Source organism: Pongo abelii, chromosome 17 (genome assembly GCF_028885655.2).
Source record: "Pongo abelii isolate AG06213 chromosome 17, NHGRI_mPonAbe1-v2.0_pri, whole genome shotgun sequence".
NCBI classification, from domain to species: domain Eukaryota; kingdom Metazoa; phylum Chordata; class Mammalia; order Primates; family Hominidae; genus Pongo; species Pongo abelii.
In genome coordinates this window covers 45,287,026-45,304,026 of record NC_072002.2, presented here as the reverse complement: position 1 = coordinate 45,304,026, position 17,001 = coordinate 45,287,026, and the positions used below count along the sequence as shown (strand labels likewise).

At 35.6% G+C, this 17,001-nt stretch overlaps 1 protein-coding gene across 2 annotated transcripts in view; it reads left to right on the top strand.

Annotated features, from left to right (window-relative positions):
• DSC3 (desmocollin 3) overlaps positions 1 to 17,001 on the top strand; it is a 53,798-nt gene that overhangs the window by 20,288 nt on the left and 16,509 nt on the right. For both annotated transcript variants that reach the window (XM_002828138.4, XM_003778958.4), the window contains exons 7-12: positions 294 to 460; positions 3,989 to 4,123; positions 4,525 to 4,710; positions 14,280 to 14,536; positions 14,645 to 14,787; positions 15,670 to 15,894. In XM_002828138.4, coding sequence (XP_002828184.3) covers positions 294 to 460; positions 3,989 to 4,123; positions 4,525 to 4,710; positions 14,280 to 14,536; positions 14,645 to 14,787; positions 15,670 to 15,894 — 1,113 coding nt within the window. The remainder of the gene's footprint in view (positions 1 to 293; positions 461 to 3,988; positions 4,124 to 4,524; positions 4,711 to 14,279; positions 14,537 to 14,644; positions 14,788 to 15,669; positions 15,895 to 17,001) is intronic.

Sequence of the window (17,001 nt, the reverse complement as noted above, 5' to 3'; positions counted from 1 at the left end):
TATATTCCAATTATTTTTTATTGCCATTTAACTAATTTATTTAGTAATTTATGATCAAATGTTTTAAACTGTGAGCAAAAGTATACCTTAATTTTCAGCATCAAAGTGTTTTGTGTGATAAATTTGAAGTTATCCTCATCAGTCCTATCTAAAGACGAAATAATACTCTGGTAATAAATACATTTTAAATTAGGTTTCCACCATCATTGTTAACATTTTAAGAATGTAGATACTTTTGAAAGTATATTTAACAATTCTGGAAATTAAAGGCTCTTTTATTTTTTAATGTGTAGGTACTACAGTGGGGGTGGTTTGTGCCACAGACAGAGATGAACCGGACACAATGCATACGCGCCTGAAATACAGCATTTTGCAACAGACACCAAGATCGCCTGGGCTCTTTTCTGTGCATCCCAGCACAGGCGTAATCACCACAGTCTCTCATTATTTGGACAGAGAGGTAGCTCACACACTCCATAGAATTTCATTTCGCTGAGGATTAAGCTTCCCTCCCCCATTTATTATAACTTGCTGTCCTGTGGATTAATAGTTTAATTTTATTTCAGGCATAAGACAATAAGAATTCCTAACAATTTTTTCTGTTTTTTATATTATTCCTATTTTCTTATGTTAGAGTAGTCATAAGGACTAGAAATGCAGATCAATTGGCATTTAGAAGGGATGAGAAAAGAAAAAATTTCATTATAAATTTTTTTTTCTTATGTGTGGCTAGTTGGTTCCAGTTCAGCAAAGGTTTCAATTTTCATGTAGGACAATTAGTTTTGCTTGTTCTTTGAGTGTAGATCATACCCTGATTTCTATTTTAATTATTATAGATATATATACTTTTAGTGGGGAAAGGATTAGTTGAAATAAAATTGATGGATTATTAAAAATATGAAACACTTTTTTGGATGATAGTAATAGCATATTGTCATGTATCTGGCACTTTATATTGAACTTCTTAATGTATAATTTTATTTGCCCTTTAGAATATTTTTGTTTGACTAGATAGGTGTTATATCCGATCTATAAAGGAGAAATGTGACAGAAACATTGATTGACTTGCTCAAGTCAAATTACTGCACTGAATCTTATCTTTAGTTTTTATTGTTCTATTTTGTCAGCAACCATGCATTATTGACTATCAATTTTATATGCATAAAATAGCTTTATTGGAATAGTTCAATGTTTCCCACTACAACTAGAATACCTTATATAGAAGAGTCAATATGACCGGAAAATATAAGGAAGAAATCAATGGGATTTGATGCCAAAGAAACAGGGAGGGATGGTGGGAATCTATAAAAAGGACTGAGAAGTAGTATAAATGTTTTAATTGTCGTTATTTTTATTTTTTATGGGGCCGGAGCATTTTATGTTATAGATAAAATATATAAGGATAATAGTAACTGGGAAAGTTTTAAGGGGAAAATCTGAATGTGCTTTTGTATCTGTGGAGTATATGGGGATGATGTAGTAATCAAGTGAGTAATTGAAACTTTGCAAGTTAACAGGTTTTAGTCATCAATTTTTTTAAAATGAGGTTTAGAAAAATTAAATTTAGGGGTCCACAACTTGTAAGATACAGTTTTAGGATCAAACCCAAGTCTGCTACTTTCCTGATGAAGAAAAAAATCTACCAGGATTTTGTGGGCAACAACCAGGGAGCGTTGAGGGGAACAACGTGAGAAGTAAAAATCATGGGAGACAAAAAAAAAAAAAACAATGAATTTAGAGGAAGATAAAAAGAATATCAGAGATTCTTAAAGCATAAGGGAAGAGCGTTTTAAGGTGGGAATATTTGTTTACTTTCTCTGTTTGTATTTTTTTTCTTTTTTTGAGAGACAGTCTCGCTGTGTTGCCCAGGCTGAAGTGCGATGGCAGAGACATGGTGCACTGCAACCTCTACCTCCTGGGCTCAAACAATCCTCCCACCTCAGCCTCCCGTGTAGCTGGGATTACAGGACACACCACCATGCTTGGCTGATTTTTTTATTGTTTGTGGAGACAGGGTTTTGCCATGCTGCCTAGGCTGGTCTCGACTCCTGTGCTCAAGCAATAAGCCTGCCTCAGCCTCCCAAAGTGTTGGAATTTACAGGCATGAGCCATGGCGCCTGACCAGAATATTGACTTTCAGTATGGAAGGAAGATCGAGTAAAATAAAGACTGAGGGAAGAGATAGAGGGAAACAAAAAATGAAGAAAAATAAAAGAATGAAAGCGTGACTAAAGAACAGTAAGATAAAAGAGGAAGGCCACAAAGATGATTGTACCACAAATTAATGACTTCAATTCACCATCACCACACCATCTGCAAAATTTCATTTTTTGCAAATCTAACAGCAACCTTAAGTCCCTGTCTATTGCTGACACTTGTTAAAACTCTCTCTTCCCTTAGATTTCTGGTCTTCCTCCTGCTTCTCTGATCTTTCCTTTTTAGTGGCCTTTGCATAGTCTTCTTATTCCCTCCATGCTAGAAATACTGTAGGTCCTTATATCTGAGGCTCTTCTCATCCTGCAGCCTCTCCTGAATTGAATAATCTGATTCCTGCCATAATTTCAACCACCATCTAGATACTGATGACTTCCAGATAGACATTTCTGGTCATGATCTCTTCTGTACATATGAGGCCATATATCCAGGTGCCTTTTGGACTTTACTCCTTAGATTTCCTTTAGGCACATAAGATTCAACATATGCAAAACAAAACTCAGTATTTCTACCGCTTTGCCAACCTCAGTAGTGTTTACTTCCTCCGAGAATTGTTCTCCTGCATTTCCTGTATTGTTTGATGGTGCCCCTGTCTTCCTATCTCTCCAAGTGGGACACCTGAAAATCATTCTCTCTTAACTTGTATATAGAATTTACTGTTAAGTCCTACTCCATTCTAACTCCCAAGTAACTTTCCTGCCATCCTTTCTCTTTGTCCTCATTGCTACTGCCTCAGATTTGGGACGCTTGCCCTATTTATTTATTTGTTTGTTGTTTACAGAACAGATCTTGCTCTGTCACTCAGGCTGCAGTGCTGTGGCGTGATCATAACTCACTGTTACTTCAAACTCCCACTCAAGGGTCCATCCGCCTCAGCCTCTCAAGTAGCTTGGGAGTACAGACACACATCACCGTGCCCAGCTGAATTTTTATTTTTTTGTAGAGATGAGGTCTTGCTATATTGCCCAGGCCTGTCTCAAACTCCTGGCCTTGAGTGATCCTTCTATGTTGGCCTCCCAAAGTGCTGGGATTACAGGTGTGAGCCACTGCGCTGGCCTAAGCCACCTGTTTTAGATGATTGCTGCAGGAGAGTTTCAACTAACTGCTTTGGTTTTTTGGCTTACTCCCAATTATGCCAAAACTTCCTTAAGAATATATCTTTTTAAAACTCAAATGTTCTGGCTGGGTGTGGTGTCTCACACCTGTAATCCTAGCACTTTGGGAGGCCGAGGCGGGTGAATCACGAGGTCGGGAGTTTGAGACCAGCCTGGCCAACCTGGTGAAACCCCGTCCCTACAAAAATACAAAAAATTAGCCGGGTGTGGTGGTGGGCACCTGTAATCCCAGCTACTAGGGAGGCTAAGGCAGGAGAATCATTTGAACTCAGGAGGCGGAGGTTGCAGTGAGCCAAGATCGTGCCACTGCACACCAGCCTGGGTGATGGTGTGAGACTCCGTCTCAAAACAAAACAAAACAAAACTCAAATGTTCTTATTTTGTGCTGCCCCTATGACTTCCAAAAACCTTTTCGCTATTACCTGTTACTTAAAGCATAATTTCTGAGTACGGGTCTTTGTAATTTAATCTCTGCCTGCCTCTTCAGCTTTATCCTTGTCTACCAAATTCCTAGAGTCTGTGCAAATATGGAAATCAGGTAAAAGCGCGGACACACACAGATGTGTGTGTATGTGAGTGAGTGACTGTGCAATTGAGGTTTCATTTATAAATCTAACAAAAATTTTTCAAGACTAGTTAAATATCTGCTTTGTTTTCAGGTTGTAGACAAGTACTCATTGATAATGAAAGTACAAGACATGGATGGCCAGTTTTTTGGATTGATAGGCACATCAACTTGTATCATAACAGTAACAGATGCAAATGATAATGCACCCACTTTCAGACAAAATGCTGTAAGTATATAATATCAAAATCTGCCTCTGTCTTATCTGCTGTCGTTTTTTATTTAAACTGAATTAATAAAATTAATACTTCATGAAGTATACTTTGACGTATATGTATTTTATGAATAAAATTAAAGTTTAAACAAATGATATGTAAATTTATTTTATTTATTCATATTAGTGTTTCTGTTATCTCCCTTCTGTCAAAGGTCAGTAACATCAGTCTTCATTTGTAATGAAACTTTTATTTAAAAGATAACCCTTAATGAACCAATAGTGTTTACGATTCATAGTTTTAAAATAATCTATATAAAATTATAATGGTAAGTATTTTTGGAATGGAAGAAACTTTTTTTTAAAGTTGTCTATAAAATAAAATTTCAATTTTCAATGACTTCTTTCTGTTTCAGTATGAGGCATTTGTAGAGGAAAATGCATTCAATGTGGAAATCTTACGAATACCTATAGAAGATAAGGATTTAATTAACACTGCCAATTGGAGAGTCAATTTTACCATTTTAAAGGGAAATGAAAATGGACATTTCAAAATCAGCACAGACAAAGAAACTAATGAAGGTGTTCTTTGTGTTGTAAAGGTACAGTAATGTATAATTGACAACTTAGCAAATTAACAGGTTTTAGTTAACTAATAATTTAATCAACTAAATAGTTTCAGACCATAGACTCTACAAGTTGGAAGAGAATTTAAAATCTATTTAAACCACTATTCCAATCTCATGCCTGTGTGTCTTCTGTAATTTTATTGCTGATTGCTAGTCATCTAGCTTCTGCTTGGACATTCTCATTTATAAGGATCTCCATAGCTCCATTGGCCACTTATTCCACATTTGAAATGCTTTGGTTCTCAGAAGTTCTTACTTCTACTGTGCCCAGGTTATTTTTCTTATAACTCATTTGTTTGGTTCTGATTCATCCTCTAATGCTATTCAGAACAGCTATAATTCTTTTGAAAACGCTGCTGTGTTCATTTGAGACTTACTTTCTGTAAGATAAATATTCTCAATTTCTTAATTCTTACATGATGTGACATACAAACCCATATTCTTCTCACTTTCTCTATAATATATGCTTGGTTGTATCTGATCCTTTTAAAGGTGATATTGACAATGAAATTTAGTATTATCTCAGACAGCGATGAATGAACTTATTTTTTGTGCAATATGTTGTATATTTGGTTGTGCTGGTGCATTCTAGGATCCAGGTTATGAGGGTAGGAAGGGATCTGTTTGAAAAGGATCATTGGTTTTATACTTCTAGCCCAGAACAAAACAAAAATTAATATTGTCCTGTGGACAAGAATAGAGGTCATTCATTGAGTGAAAGAGGCTTATCTGCCAAAAATAGTAAAGAGGCATCTTTGGTACACAAACACCTCTATTTGCAGTTATTTCCTCCATAAAAATTTCCAAGGCTCATATACTAAGACTTGGCAAGTTCTGTCCAGATGTGGAGTCAAATATAGACTCTTCACATCAAGCCTCCCTATTTTATTTTTCTATAATATGATCTGCTCAAATTGAATACTAAAAAACAAGTACTTAAAAAAAACCACTATGCTTTATAGTTGAGAGTAATAGGAAAGGAAATAAGAAAATACCACTGATTGCTTTTGTTTTTTATTAGTCCAAATCAATCTAGTCTTTATTTGGACTCTCCAGAAAGCAGAATGCAAGACAAAGACCTGAACTTGGGAACATATTTAGGAAGTGGGTCCCAGGAAGCCAATGTTAAAATGGGGAAATAAGACAGGGAAGGAGGAAAAGCCAATCCAGTCTGCATTATTGAGCTAGTCATCTTTGGTGTTCATCCATACAAGAAACCATGTAGAACTTGCCTCATAATTATCCCCTCAAAAATGGATACTTGGGGTGTTTACCCCTCACATCCCTTCTCAGCACCCAGGCCCTACTGGTTGAAGGTTTCACCCAGGGATCCTTAAATTCACTGCACTTCTGGATTGGGCTGTGCCTGCTGTCTGCTGAGGGAGCCCTCTGGTTTTAGAGGGAACCCTGAATCTGAAGAGCCAAATCTTTGAGTCTTGAGATGTGAATCTATCAGCACACATGGGAACTGGCTGTGGGGCTGTGGTGTATAATTGTTCTGAAAAGGGCTACTGTATATCTCATACAGTTTCCAAGGCTGAACACTTAGGCAGTACAGGCATGTTTCGAATTGATGTGATTGCAACAGATGTTTTGTTAAATGTTCTCCTGGACACCCTTTTCCCCTCTTCCTCCTGATGCAGGCGAATCCCAAAATTGGGGCTCAGCCCAGAGGGTTCCTGGCTTCACCTGGAAAAGAATTCAAGAGCAAGACAATAGAGTAAAGTGAAAGCAAAGCAAGCTTATTAGAGCAACAGACAAAGGAAAATGGTGGCTCCACAGACAGAGCAGGGCTACTCCCTAGGCAGAGTAGCAATTGTGGATTTCTGGCTAGCTGTATTTATAACTACTCCTTAATTATATGCTAAATAAGAGGTGGGTTATCCATGAATTTTCTGGAAAACTGGCAGGAGTTCCTGGAACTGAGGGTTTCTCCCCTTTTAGATCATATCAGATAACTTCTGGGCATTACCGTGGCATTTGTAAACCATCACGGCACTGGTGGGAATGTCTTTTAGCATGCGAATGCATCATAATTAGCATATAATGAGCATTGAGGTCAACTAGAGGTCTCTGTCCTCATCTTCTTGGTTTAACTGATTGTGGCTGGTTTCTTGATTGCATATTGTTTCGATGAGATTCTGTTTTGATCAGCAGGGTCATGACTGGTGCTCAGAAAACAAGTCCTGCTGATCTCCTACCTCACCCCACCAAGCCTTGGTTTCTCCTGTAAATAAGTCAAAGGAATAGTTTAAGATTTGGGAAGGGTGGACGATATAACTACAGTAGCTTCTGTCAGAGACCCAAGCTCAGAACTTTTGGTGTGCTGTCTATCTGCTCCTTGGTCAGAAGGCATCTCCTCCAGTCTCTCTCAAGGCCGTTATTCAAGATCCATATGGAAAAACTCTATCATTATTGTTATTATTTAATATCAGTGGTTTTGTCTTGCTTAGAGGAGATAAAATTTAAATACCACTAGGAATTACATTTCTAAGTTTTTTTGGCCAATACAAAATGATCTCTAGCAAACTTTTTCAAAAGAATATACTCTAATTTTTAGAAAGGCCTAATCAATGAGTATATGTACTCAATGTTCTTTTGTATGTTTTTTTGTTCAAGGAGTTCTGACCATAGAGGTATTAAGAAAAACATTTCCAAAGGTGATTGGAAGTTATAACCTATATCATAGAGTATTTCTCATTCCATGTGACTGATACGCATTTGTTTCATTTCTGAGTAGCACTCCAGGATTCTCCAGAATGGGGAGCAGTTAGATAATAATACTTTACTACTTTGTTTTTGGTTCAGATTAACCTAATTTCACATCTGGAGAGTATCAAAAATTTCCCCAATACATTTATATACATTTATTTCCATTATTTTAAAACATAAGATAGTTGCCCTTATATTTGATATTACATCCTAGTTTCTACATGAAGGAAATACTTTTAATATTTTTAGAATTTTAAAAGTAGTTACCATGAGTCAAGTTCCTTTTATGTCACAGAAAATGCTAGGCACTTTACATAAGTTGTACATAGTTTTCATATCCCCTATATGACAAGGTGTTATTATCCCTATTTTACATTGATTTTTTTAAAAAGTCAAACCCCGAAAACACAACAACCACCTAAGGCTGATGAAGGTAAATAACTTCCTCAAAGTCAAGCATATATTAACGATCCACCCCGGAATACAAACCTGGTCTATTTTGTTCCCAAATTAATTATCTTTCCATTACTGCATGCCATGCCTCATTAAGCCCACAAGGCAGTTTGTATTCAGTATGTCATAGAATATATTATATCTGCAGCCCCTTGTCATGCAGTCTAATTATATTCTCAAATTCATACTTCATATTAAATGCAAATTAACAATAATGGCTAACATTTATTACTTACTAAATGCCAGACACTATGCCAAGTGCTTAGCCTGTAGTATCTCATTTAATTGTTTTAAATGTCAATAGATTCTTTATTACATTTATTTAATAATAAAGCCAGTAATTTTAAAATTTTTAGTAAGCAGTTCATTAGTTCAAAGTTCAAAAGAAACAAAAATTCAAAGTTCAAAAGAAACAAAAAGCATGATGTAAAACGTCTCACTTTTACTTGGTCTGTCAGCCACTCTGCTCTACTTGGAAGAATTAATACATGCCACCTGTTTCCTGTGTATTATTCAAAAGGTATTTTATATATACACAAACATGTTTAAGTAATCTTATCATGTTTCTTTTTTAAAAACAAATACATTTTACTTCAATTAACATGTCTCTTGAGTTCATTACATATACATTGGTAATATTTCATGGTATGGTATGGACATACTGTATTTTTATAACCAGTTCCATATCTATGGAAGTTTAGACCACACCTATGGATATTCTGTATTGCTTATTCTGTGCTTTTCTTCATTCAACAACTTTTCCCTGAAGTCATTACATATCAGTATGTAAATAGTTTTGCCATTTTTTACAGCTATCTATTTTAGACATTACAGTAAAATATCCATCATATGAATGTAAATTATTTTTTAACTAGTTGATTACAAATGGAAATTTAGGCCATATCAATGGAAATTCTAATTCTTTTTATTATTTCAAAACATACTACAATGAATATACTACAATTTAAATGTAGGATAAATTTCTAGAAATGGAATTGCTTAGTCAAGGACATGGCTATTTTTTTCTGTGGTTGTTTTACTGCCTGATTGTCCTCTGGATAGGTGGTGCATGTTGACATGCTCATCAGAAATGTACACACATGCCTGTTGTAAAATAATTGCCAATTATATTATCAAGTTTCGATATTTATCAGTTGAATAGCAAAAAAATGGTGTTTCAGTGTATCTGAGCATTCCTTTTATATGAAGACACCATTGAATGTATTTTACATCTTCAAGCTCACTAGTCCTGTCTTTTAGCCACTTTCTATGTTTTGCTCTTCTTATCTATTAACTATTTATTTATAAGAGTTTTATGGAAGGAAATATTTTTGTAAATATTTTTACCGATTTTTATTGTTTTATAAGTTTGCGTGTGTTGGTTTTTGACCTCCAGGATTTATTTTGTTGGCAGGGCTTGCTTGTTCAAGGCCACAGTTTATCAGAGGCTTCTATGGTTGTGAGATTTGTGTTATTATCATGGTATTGACATTATGAAAGTATTTTATCTGAAATTCTTCTACTTTATTATTGTTTAATTATCTATCCAGTTAAATTTTTGATCTGTATGAAATTTATCCTAGAACAATTGTGATATGAATCGAATTTTAGTTTTTCTATCTGTTCCAATACAATTCATGCTTTGACATATTTTCTTTGTCATAAAATAAGATACATGTATATTTGAGTTTGTTCTTGATATTCTCTTTTGTACCGTTAATTTATTGTTTATTAATTAGCATCTTTATGCTGCTGTATTATTGCTAGCTATTTAAGAATATCAAATGTATAATATGCATTTTAGTATTTGCAGTGTTTCAAGCCACTCTTATCTAGTGATCTTCCATTGTGGATTTTTTTCTTATGAATATCTTGCTCGTTTGTTCTTCCATGTGAACTTTCAAATCAGCTCCCAAGTTTAAAAATATCTCTTTTGATGTTTTTACAATTACATTAATTTCATAGAAAGAGTAGGAGAGAATTAGCATTTTTCTCATAAGTCATAGCCAAGATCGTAATTTCATTTTTTTCAGCTGTTTTGTCTAATTTCTGTGTAGGATTTACATCCATAACCACAAAAAGGATTTACGATAGTTTTTCCTTTTGTATAATTGCTATTAAGTTTTTACTATCAATTTTATGCTTGCTTCATAAAAATAGTTTATTTTCTTCTTTTTTTCCATGCTGTGAAACAGTGTCCCACAAAACTCCCCAAAAACATTGAATTAAAAGATTTATTTATCTTTCCAAAACAAGCCCATGTTGTTGCTATTCTAATTCTTCTCGTTTCCAGATGAGTAGACTGAATCAAAGAGAAATAACATGCTGCAGTCCATACAGCTAGGATAGCTGATTTGTACCCCACAGTCGGGTGTTAAATGTCCAAACTATCTAGGAGAGATAACTCTGTTCATACAGCCAAGAAAAAAACCCAGATCTCTTGTGTGGGGAGCTCTTATTCATAATCCCTGAGCTGTTCTCCTTCTGGCTTGGTATCCTTGCTTCCCTTATGTCGCCTCTTTTCCATACTTGAGTTACTTAGCTTGATAAAGCCATTACTTCATTTGCACAAGAGGATCTTCTCTTTTTGGAACCTTAATTCATTTCTACTTTTGGGAGTTTACTTTTTAAATTATATTCTTCTTCTGACATTACTAGCTCCTTTGCTAATTGTACCTTCTCTTTTCCTTTGAGTCATTCATACTGTTTGCTAACATTTTGATTAATAAAATTTGCTTTTGCCATGTTGTGTTATCCTTTTCATATTTTATCCAAACCCTTAGAAAAGCTGAATTATCACAGGGCTCCTTTGATAGCCATGCTAGTCTTTGAAAGTATCTTATTCTTTTCCTTGGGAAAGAGTTGTGATTGTGTAGTTAAATCATGCCTTTAAGTACTTTTTTTTTTTTCGGAGATGGAGTCTTACTGTGTCGCAATTCTCCTGCCTCAGCCTCCCAAGCAGCTGGGACTACAGGCGCATGCCTCCATGCCTGGCTAATTTTTTGTATTTTAGTAGAGATGGGGTTTCACCGTGTTGCCCAGGCTGGTCTCGAACTCCTGAGATCAGGCAATCTGCCCGCCTTGGCCTCCCAAAGTGCTAGGATTACAGGCGTGAGCCACCGTGCCTGGCATCTTTAAGTACTTTTTAATCTCAGTGAGTCATCTTTTATTTGAAAATCAAACACTGCATAATCAGGGTGCTCAAAATCCATGTTTCTGTCATGTAGGCTATGTACCTAATGATGACTAACCTTTTGCGTACTGATTAAAGAATGACATCACTATGTTGTTGACTCTAAAGGAATCCTCCTCTTCCAATGCCCTGGTTCTTCCTTGCTAGTCAGAATTATATCCAGGGAAAGAGTGCACATTATTCATTCCTTTATACCTCAAAGAGTTAAGTAATCAGTAGGCCAAACTAAGAATTGCTCTGGTATACTTCTTTTAGCTGAATAAAGCTTGCAAACATTGTCTTATTAGTTAGCGTCTCCTTTTATTGCATTATATTGGCTGTTAACAAAAGCATACATCATTTATTCCCTTCATTTGCCTCTGTGACAGCTTGAGAGATTACTCAGAATTTAGTGTAAAGCACTTATTTTATGCTGTAGTGTTAAATGTCATTCTTACAATTTCACAGAAGAGAAAAGTTAAAGAGACTAAATAACTTTCCCAATGCCACACAGCTAGGATGTAGTGTAGACAGAATTTGAACCTAACTCTTTGACTCTAACTATACACTGTCAAGCACTATGTTAAATTGTTTTCCACAGCTGTGTGATCTTGGAAAGTTGGCCTCTGTGTTACCTGTAAAATGGGAACAATACTTCTCTCTGCCTCCCTAATAGCTCTTCAAATATAATATTGAACGTAACAGCACTTGGTAAACTGTGGGATATTATTATTTTATTTTAAAAAGTTATACTATGTCCTTGAGACTAGTGTTATAATGTTCCAAAATAGATAACTTTTCTGTAACCACAAAGCATGAGGGATACAGCCTTTTGCTGAGTTCTGGGTAAACTCATTCCATCTCAGTGGCTTCTGTCCATTTGAGCAGCAGCAGTGATGCATATGGGCTTGAGTGAGGATGGTATTATTCTTGGTCATTCTCATCATGGAGAGTCCTCAGCTCCATTTCCACAACTATACATTTTCTAGGGAGTTGTTAACATCTCAGTGCAGATGTGGGATATTTTTAAGCACTTTTTTTAAGTGGCGAAACAAAAACATACCCAGAGGTGGAAGAGAATTTACATGCTTTCCTATTAATTAATGAGATTATCTAATCCCCTTAATCTTTAGGATTTCATCTCACCAGATTTTTAATTTTGGAGAGTTTTAAGCTACTAAAACAATATCCATCTTAAGCCTCGAAAAATGGGACAAAGAAACTCCAAGGTTTCAGCGAGTGTTTCTGCATTGAATAGTTGCACCTCCTCCAGTGCAGCAGCTGTTCTCTAAATTTCCATCCATTTCTCATTGCCAGCAGTTGCTCTTACTCTCTGTGTGATCACACCAGCACATGAAATGTGTGAAGCAGTGTTCATCAGCATCAAGTGAACACATATTAATATTTTTTTCCTTGACTCTCCAGTTTCTGGGATATTCATACAAAATAAAAAAAGGTTTTACATACATTTTATAGATTCTAAGATTCAGAAACCTTCTTGACTTTTTAGTAGACTCGTGATATTAGTGTCTTACTCTGTTAATACCTAGGTGTGGAGAAAGATTTAAAATAATTTTATTCACCAGTTTTGATTTTGTTCAATGTTTAGCCAGTGATTGTTTTGATAAGCAGAAAGAGAAATTGAAGAAAAAGTGCTTCAACTTTATAGTACAGTGTAACATAATGTTTTATGGGTTTTACTTGATTTGTTATCTAAAACTGAATTTTAGTCAAAGATTGATTTGGAAATTTTTTAGGGATCAGTGAGCCAATTAACAGCACACGATAGCAGACGGATTATAGCGTAGGCTAAGGAAATGGACTCAGGTCAGACTACCTGGCTTCAAATTCAAGCTCAAATGATTATCTTTCGGCCTTAAAAAAAATCAGTGTATCTCCTTTTCCCATTTTCTGCTCTGTAAAATGAGGATGAGGCCAATAATACTTACTTCATAATGTCATGAAGATTTAGTGAGTTTATTTTTGCTGTTAGAGTAGTACCTTAGATTCAATGATAATTAAAATCAATCACATAGTATTTCCTTTACTCCTCTGTGTATCCACTGTGAAAGTTTCATTGGATAAATTATAGATAATGCCAAAGTATAATTCTCAAGTTTCCAAAAATGTAATTTTCATAAAAATAGGTAGTGGGCATGGATGGATAAATGTTTTAACTCGTTCATGAAGGAACGAGTTAAAGACAAGTTGATTCCTAAGAAGAAATGAGACTCTGGATGGATTTTGATAAAAGAAAAGCAGAAATTAGATGGCTCAGTTAGATGCCTTAGAGGGCAATTAAAACACACATTTGGGGCCGGGCATGGTGGTTCACGCCTGTAATCTCAGCATTTTGGGATGCCAAGGGAGGTGGATCACCTGAGTTCAGGAGTTTGAGACCAGCCTGACTAAGATGGCAGAACCCCATCTTTACTAAAGAAAAAAATACAAAAATTAGCTGAGTATGGTGGCACGTGCCTGTAGTCCCAGCTACATGGGAGGCTGAGGCAGGAGAATCGCTTGAACCAAAGAGGCAGAAGTTGCAGTGAGCCAAGATTGCGCCACTGCTCTCCAGCCTGGGTGACAGAACGAGGCAAGACTCTGTCTCAAATAAAATAAAATAAAATAAAATATAAAATAAAATAAAAAAATAAAATAAAAAAATAAAATAAAATAAATAAAATAAATAAAATATTGGGGATATCTTTTCTATGAGACAGAAAATGAAATCATTGCACATTTTGCTTTTGTGAAAGTCGACATCAAACTTTACAAGAGTTATAAAATGCCTGGGCCATAGTCAGTGGTAACTGATAAGCCAAATAAAGGCACCTTCCCATACTCAGATGACCCTTAGCCCAACCTGTTAGACAGTGCTCCAAGCAGGGCCATAAGAATACTGTCATCTGTTTGCATTACTTTTTGAATCAGAGCAATTTTCCTTAGTAAGGGTGAAATATAAAAATATTTCAGGAATTTCTTTTGTCCAACTCTGTAAAACTACCTGCAGAAGTTTTTGGACCATTCTTGGTAAAGCCTTAGCACAGGATCCACTCTCTTTTTAGCAAGGGATGAAAGTCAGTATTAACAAACTGTGAACATAGAATTTACGCAGCACTGGTCAGAATGACAAATGTTCACTTGCCATTTGAAATGCCAAATGTATTTTACACTGACACTGATATACATGGACTTTATTTTAAAGCCACTGAATTACGAAGAAAACCGTCAAGTGAACCTGGAAATTGGAGTAAACAATGAAGTGCCATTTGCTAGAGATATTCCCAGAGTGACAGCCTTGAACAGAGCCTTGGTTACAGTTCATGTGAGGGATCTGGATGAGGGGCCTGAATGCACCCCTGCAGCCCAATATGTGCGGATTAAAGAAAACTTAGCAGTGGGGTCAAAGATCAACGGCTATAAGGCATATGACCCCGAAAATAGAAATGGCAATGGTTTAAGGTAAAAATAAATCTATAACCACATACTAATAATGTATTTGTAATCATTGAGATAGCAACTTATTTTAAAACATTTTCTAATGCTAAAGACTATTTTTTTTATTAACAGGTATAAAAAATTGCATGATCCTAAAGGTTGGATCACCATTGATGAAATTTCAGGGTCAATCATAACTTCCAAAATCCTGGATAGGGAGGTCGAAACTCCCAAAAATGAGTTGTATAATATTACAGTCCTGGCGATAGACAAAGGTAAAAAAAAAGTTTTAATCTGGTATTTTATAAAGGAATTAGAGAATAAAATGTAATTATTCTTATGCAGATTTTTTTTGGTGGTAAGTATATGGAATTCTTTGAAATTACTTTAAAGACTCTTTCTGTCTCTCTTAATTATCTAACAAGGCGAAACTGTTTGGTGACAAGAAGCCATGTTTTATTTATCTTTATATCCCCAATAGGACAGGACCTTAAATTCTTATATATTTCTATGCTAGAGGACAAAAATAAAACTGAAATCTAAAACTAGATAAAATGGTCTCATCAGACTCTTCCACATCCATTTGTGTCACTTTAAATTGAGCTTTTATATAGTTCAGCTGAATATTAGGTCAAAATGATCCTTTTCTTGAATTCTGTTCCTTAAAGTAACCCAGTTTTTCGACCTTGTCTTCATATTAAAATAAAAATATTAATCTGTAGATACTTTGTTAGACTAACTGAATCAGAATCTCTGGCTGTGGAGCCTAGGAATCTTATATTTAAAAAAAGTCTTCCTAGTGGTTTGAATATATACTGGGATTAGAAATCTTATCTGTAACCACTTTACTGCTTATTAACATGTGGCACCTGGAACCCCCAAAAATAGAGATTGAAATTCAGACTTTTATTTTTATTTGGTAGTAATTCTGGTAAAAGATTTATTGGCAGTTGTATCTGATATTATCAGTAGCAATAGTCATTTCAGATTAGCTGCAGATCCTATTTATCCATCTATGTTCTTATTTATTTATGATTTCCTTTAATAATCAGTTTATTTAAAAACAGATCATATATAGAATAGAATTGACTTTTTATTCTTTAAGAAACTATAAAAGAATTTTAAAATAACACTAAACCTTATTCCTCTCTCCTTAGATGATAGATCGTGTACTGGAACACTTGCTGTGAACATTGAAGATGTAAATGATAATCCACCAGAAATACTTCAAGAATATGTAGTCATTTGCAAACCAAAAATGGCGTATACTGACATTTTAGCTGTTGATCCTGATGAACCTGTCCATGGAGCTCCATTTTATTTCAGTTTGCCCAATACTTCCCCAGAAATCAGTAGACTGTGGAGCCTCACCAAAGTTAATGGTATTTAATAAAAAATAATGATTTATAAACTCTGAAATAACTGAGAATAACTGGAGGATAGATTGACTTGCTTATTTACACAAAACATGAAGTGAAACTGAGTCTCATTAATATATTTTAGAAGGATAAACTAACCTTTTACAAATATCGTATGGGGGCTCTGTTATATATAAAATGAAGGAAGATGTAATTTTTATGAAGGCAACATTTACATTTACAACAAAGAAAAGCTTGTTAAAATGTTGGGCAGCTTATCATTAAGACAAACTTTGTGTGTGTGTGTGTGTATGTTTTTAAAAATAATGCCAGTGGCTGGGCACGGTCACTCATGCCTGTAATCCCAGCACTTTGGGAGGCTTAGGTGGGTGGATCACTTGAGGTCAGGAGTTCAAGACCAGCCTGGCCAACGTGGTGAATCCCCATCTCTGTTAAAAATACATAAATTAGCTGGGCGTGGTGGCAGGCACCTGTAATCCAAGCTACTGGGGAGGCTGAGGCAGGAGAATCGCTTAAACCAGTAGGCAGAAGTTGCAGTGAGCTGAGAGATGGTGCTGCTGCACTCCAGCCTGGGGGACAAAGGGAGACTCCATCTCAAAATAATAATAATAATAATAATAATACCAGTGAGGTGAGGAGAGAGCAGAAGATATGTAGTTTAAATTGTATTGTAAGCTGACTCTGGAAGTGAGGAACTCAGGTGTATAGACCAAGCACTCTAGGGTATCCAGGAGGTGAACTTGGCGGGATATAGGAAGGGATATGGGAAGGAGTGTTGAGGGGCTGCTGCCTGTTGTAGCAGTTTCTGGGGGCTGTCATGTTCTGTACTTCATCCATACTTCATGCTGTTGTTGCTGCCGTGTTCTTTCATGCAACTGGGCTTTTGTGTGTATAGCCCTATCTACATAGAATACCTCCTTTTCCGTTTCTGAGCTTGATATATTTATGAGCATGATATTTTTTTCATGATATTTATGAACACCTACTATCTATTAAGCACTAGTCCAGATCCTGAGGATTTATATAGAGATGAACAAGACAGACACAATCCCAGCTGAGATGCTCCACCTCTGAAGTGTGTCTTGAATTGGAAGGAGTGGCACAATGACC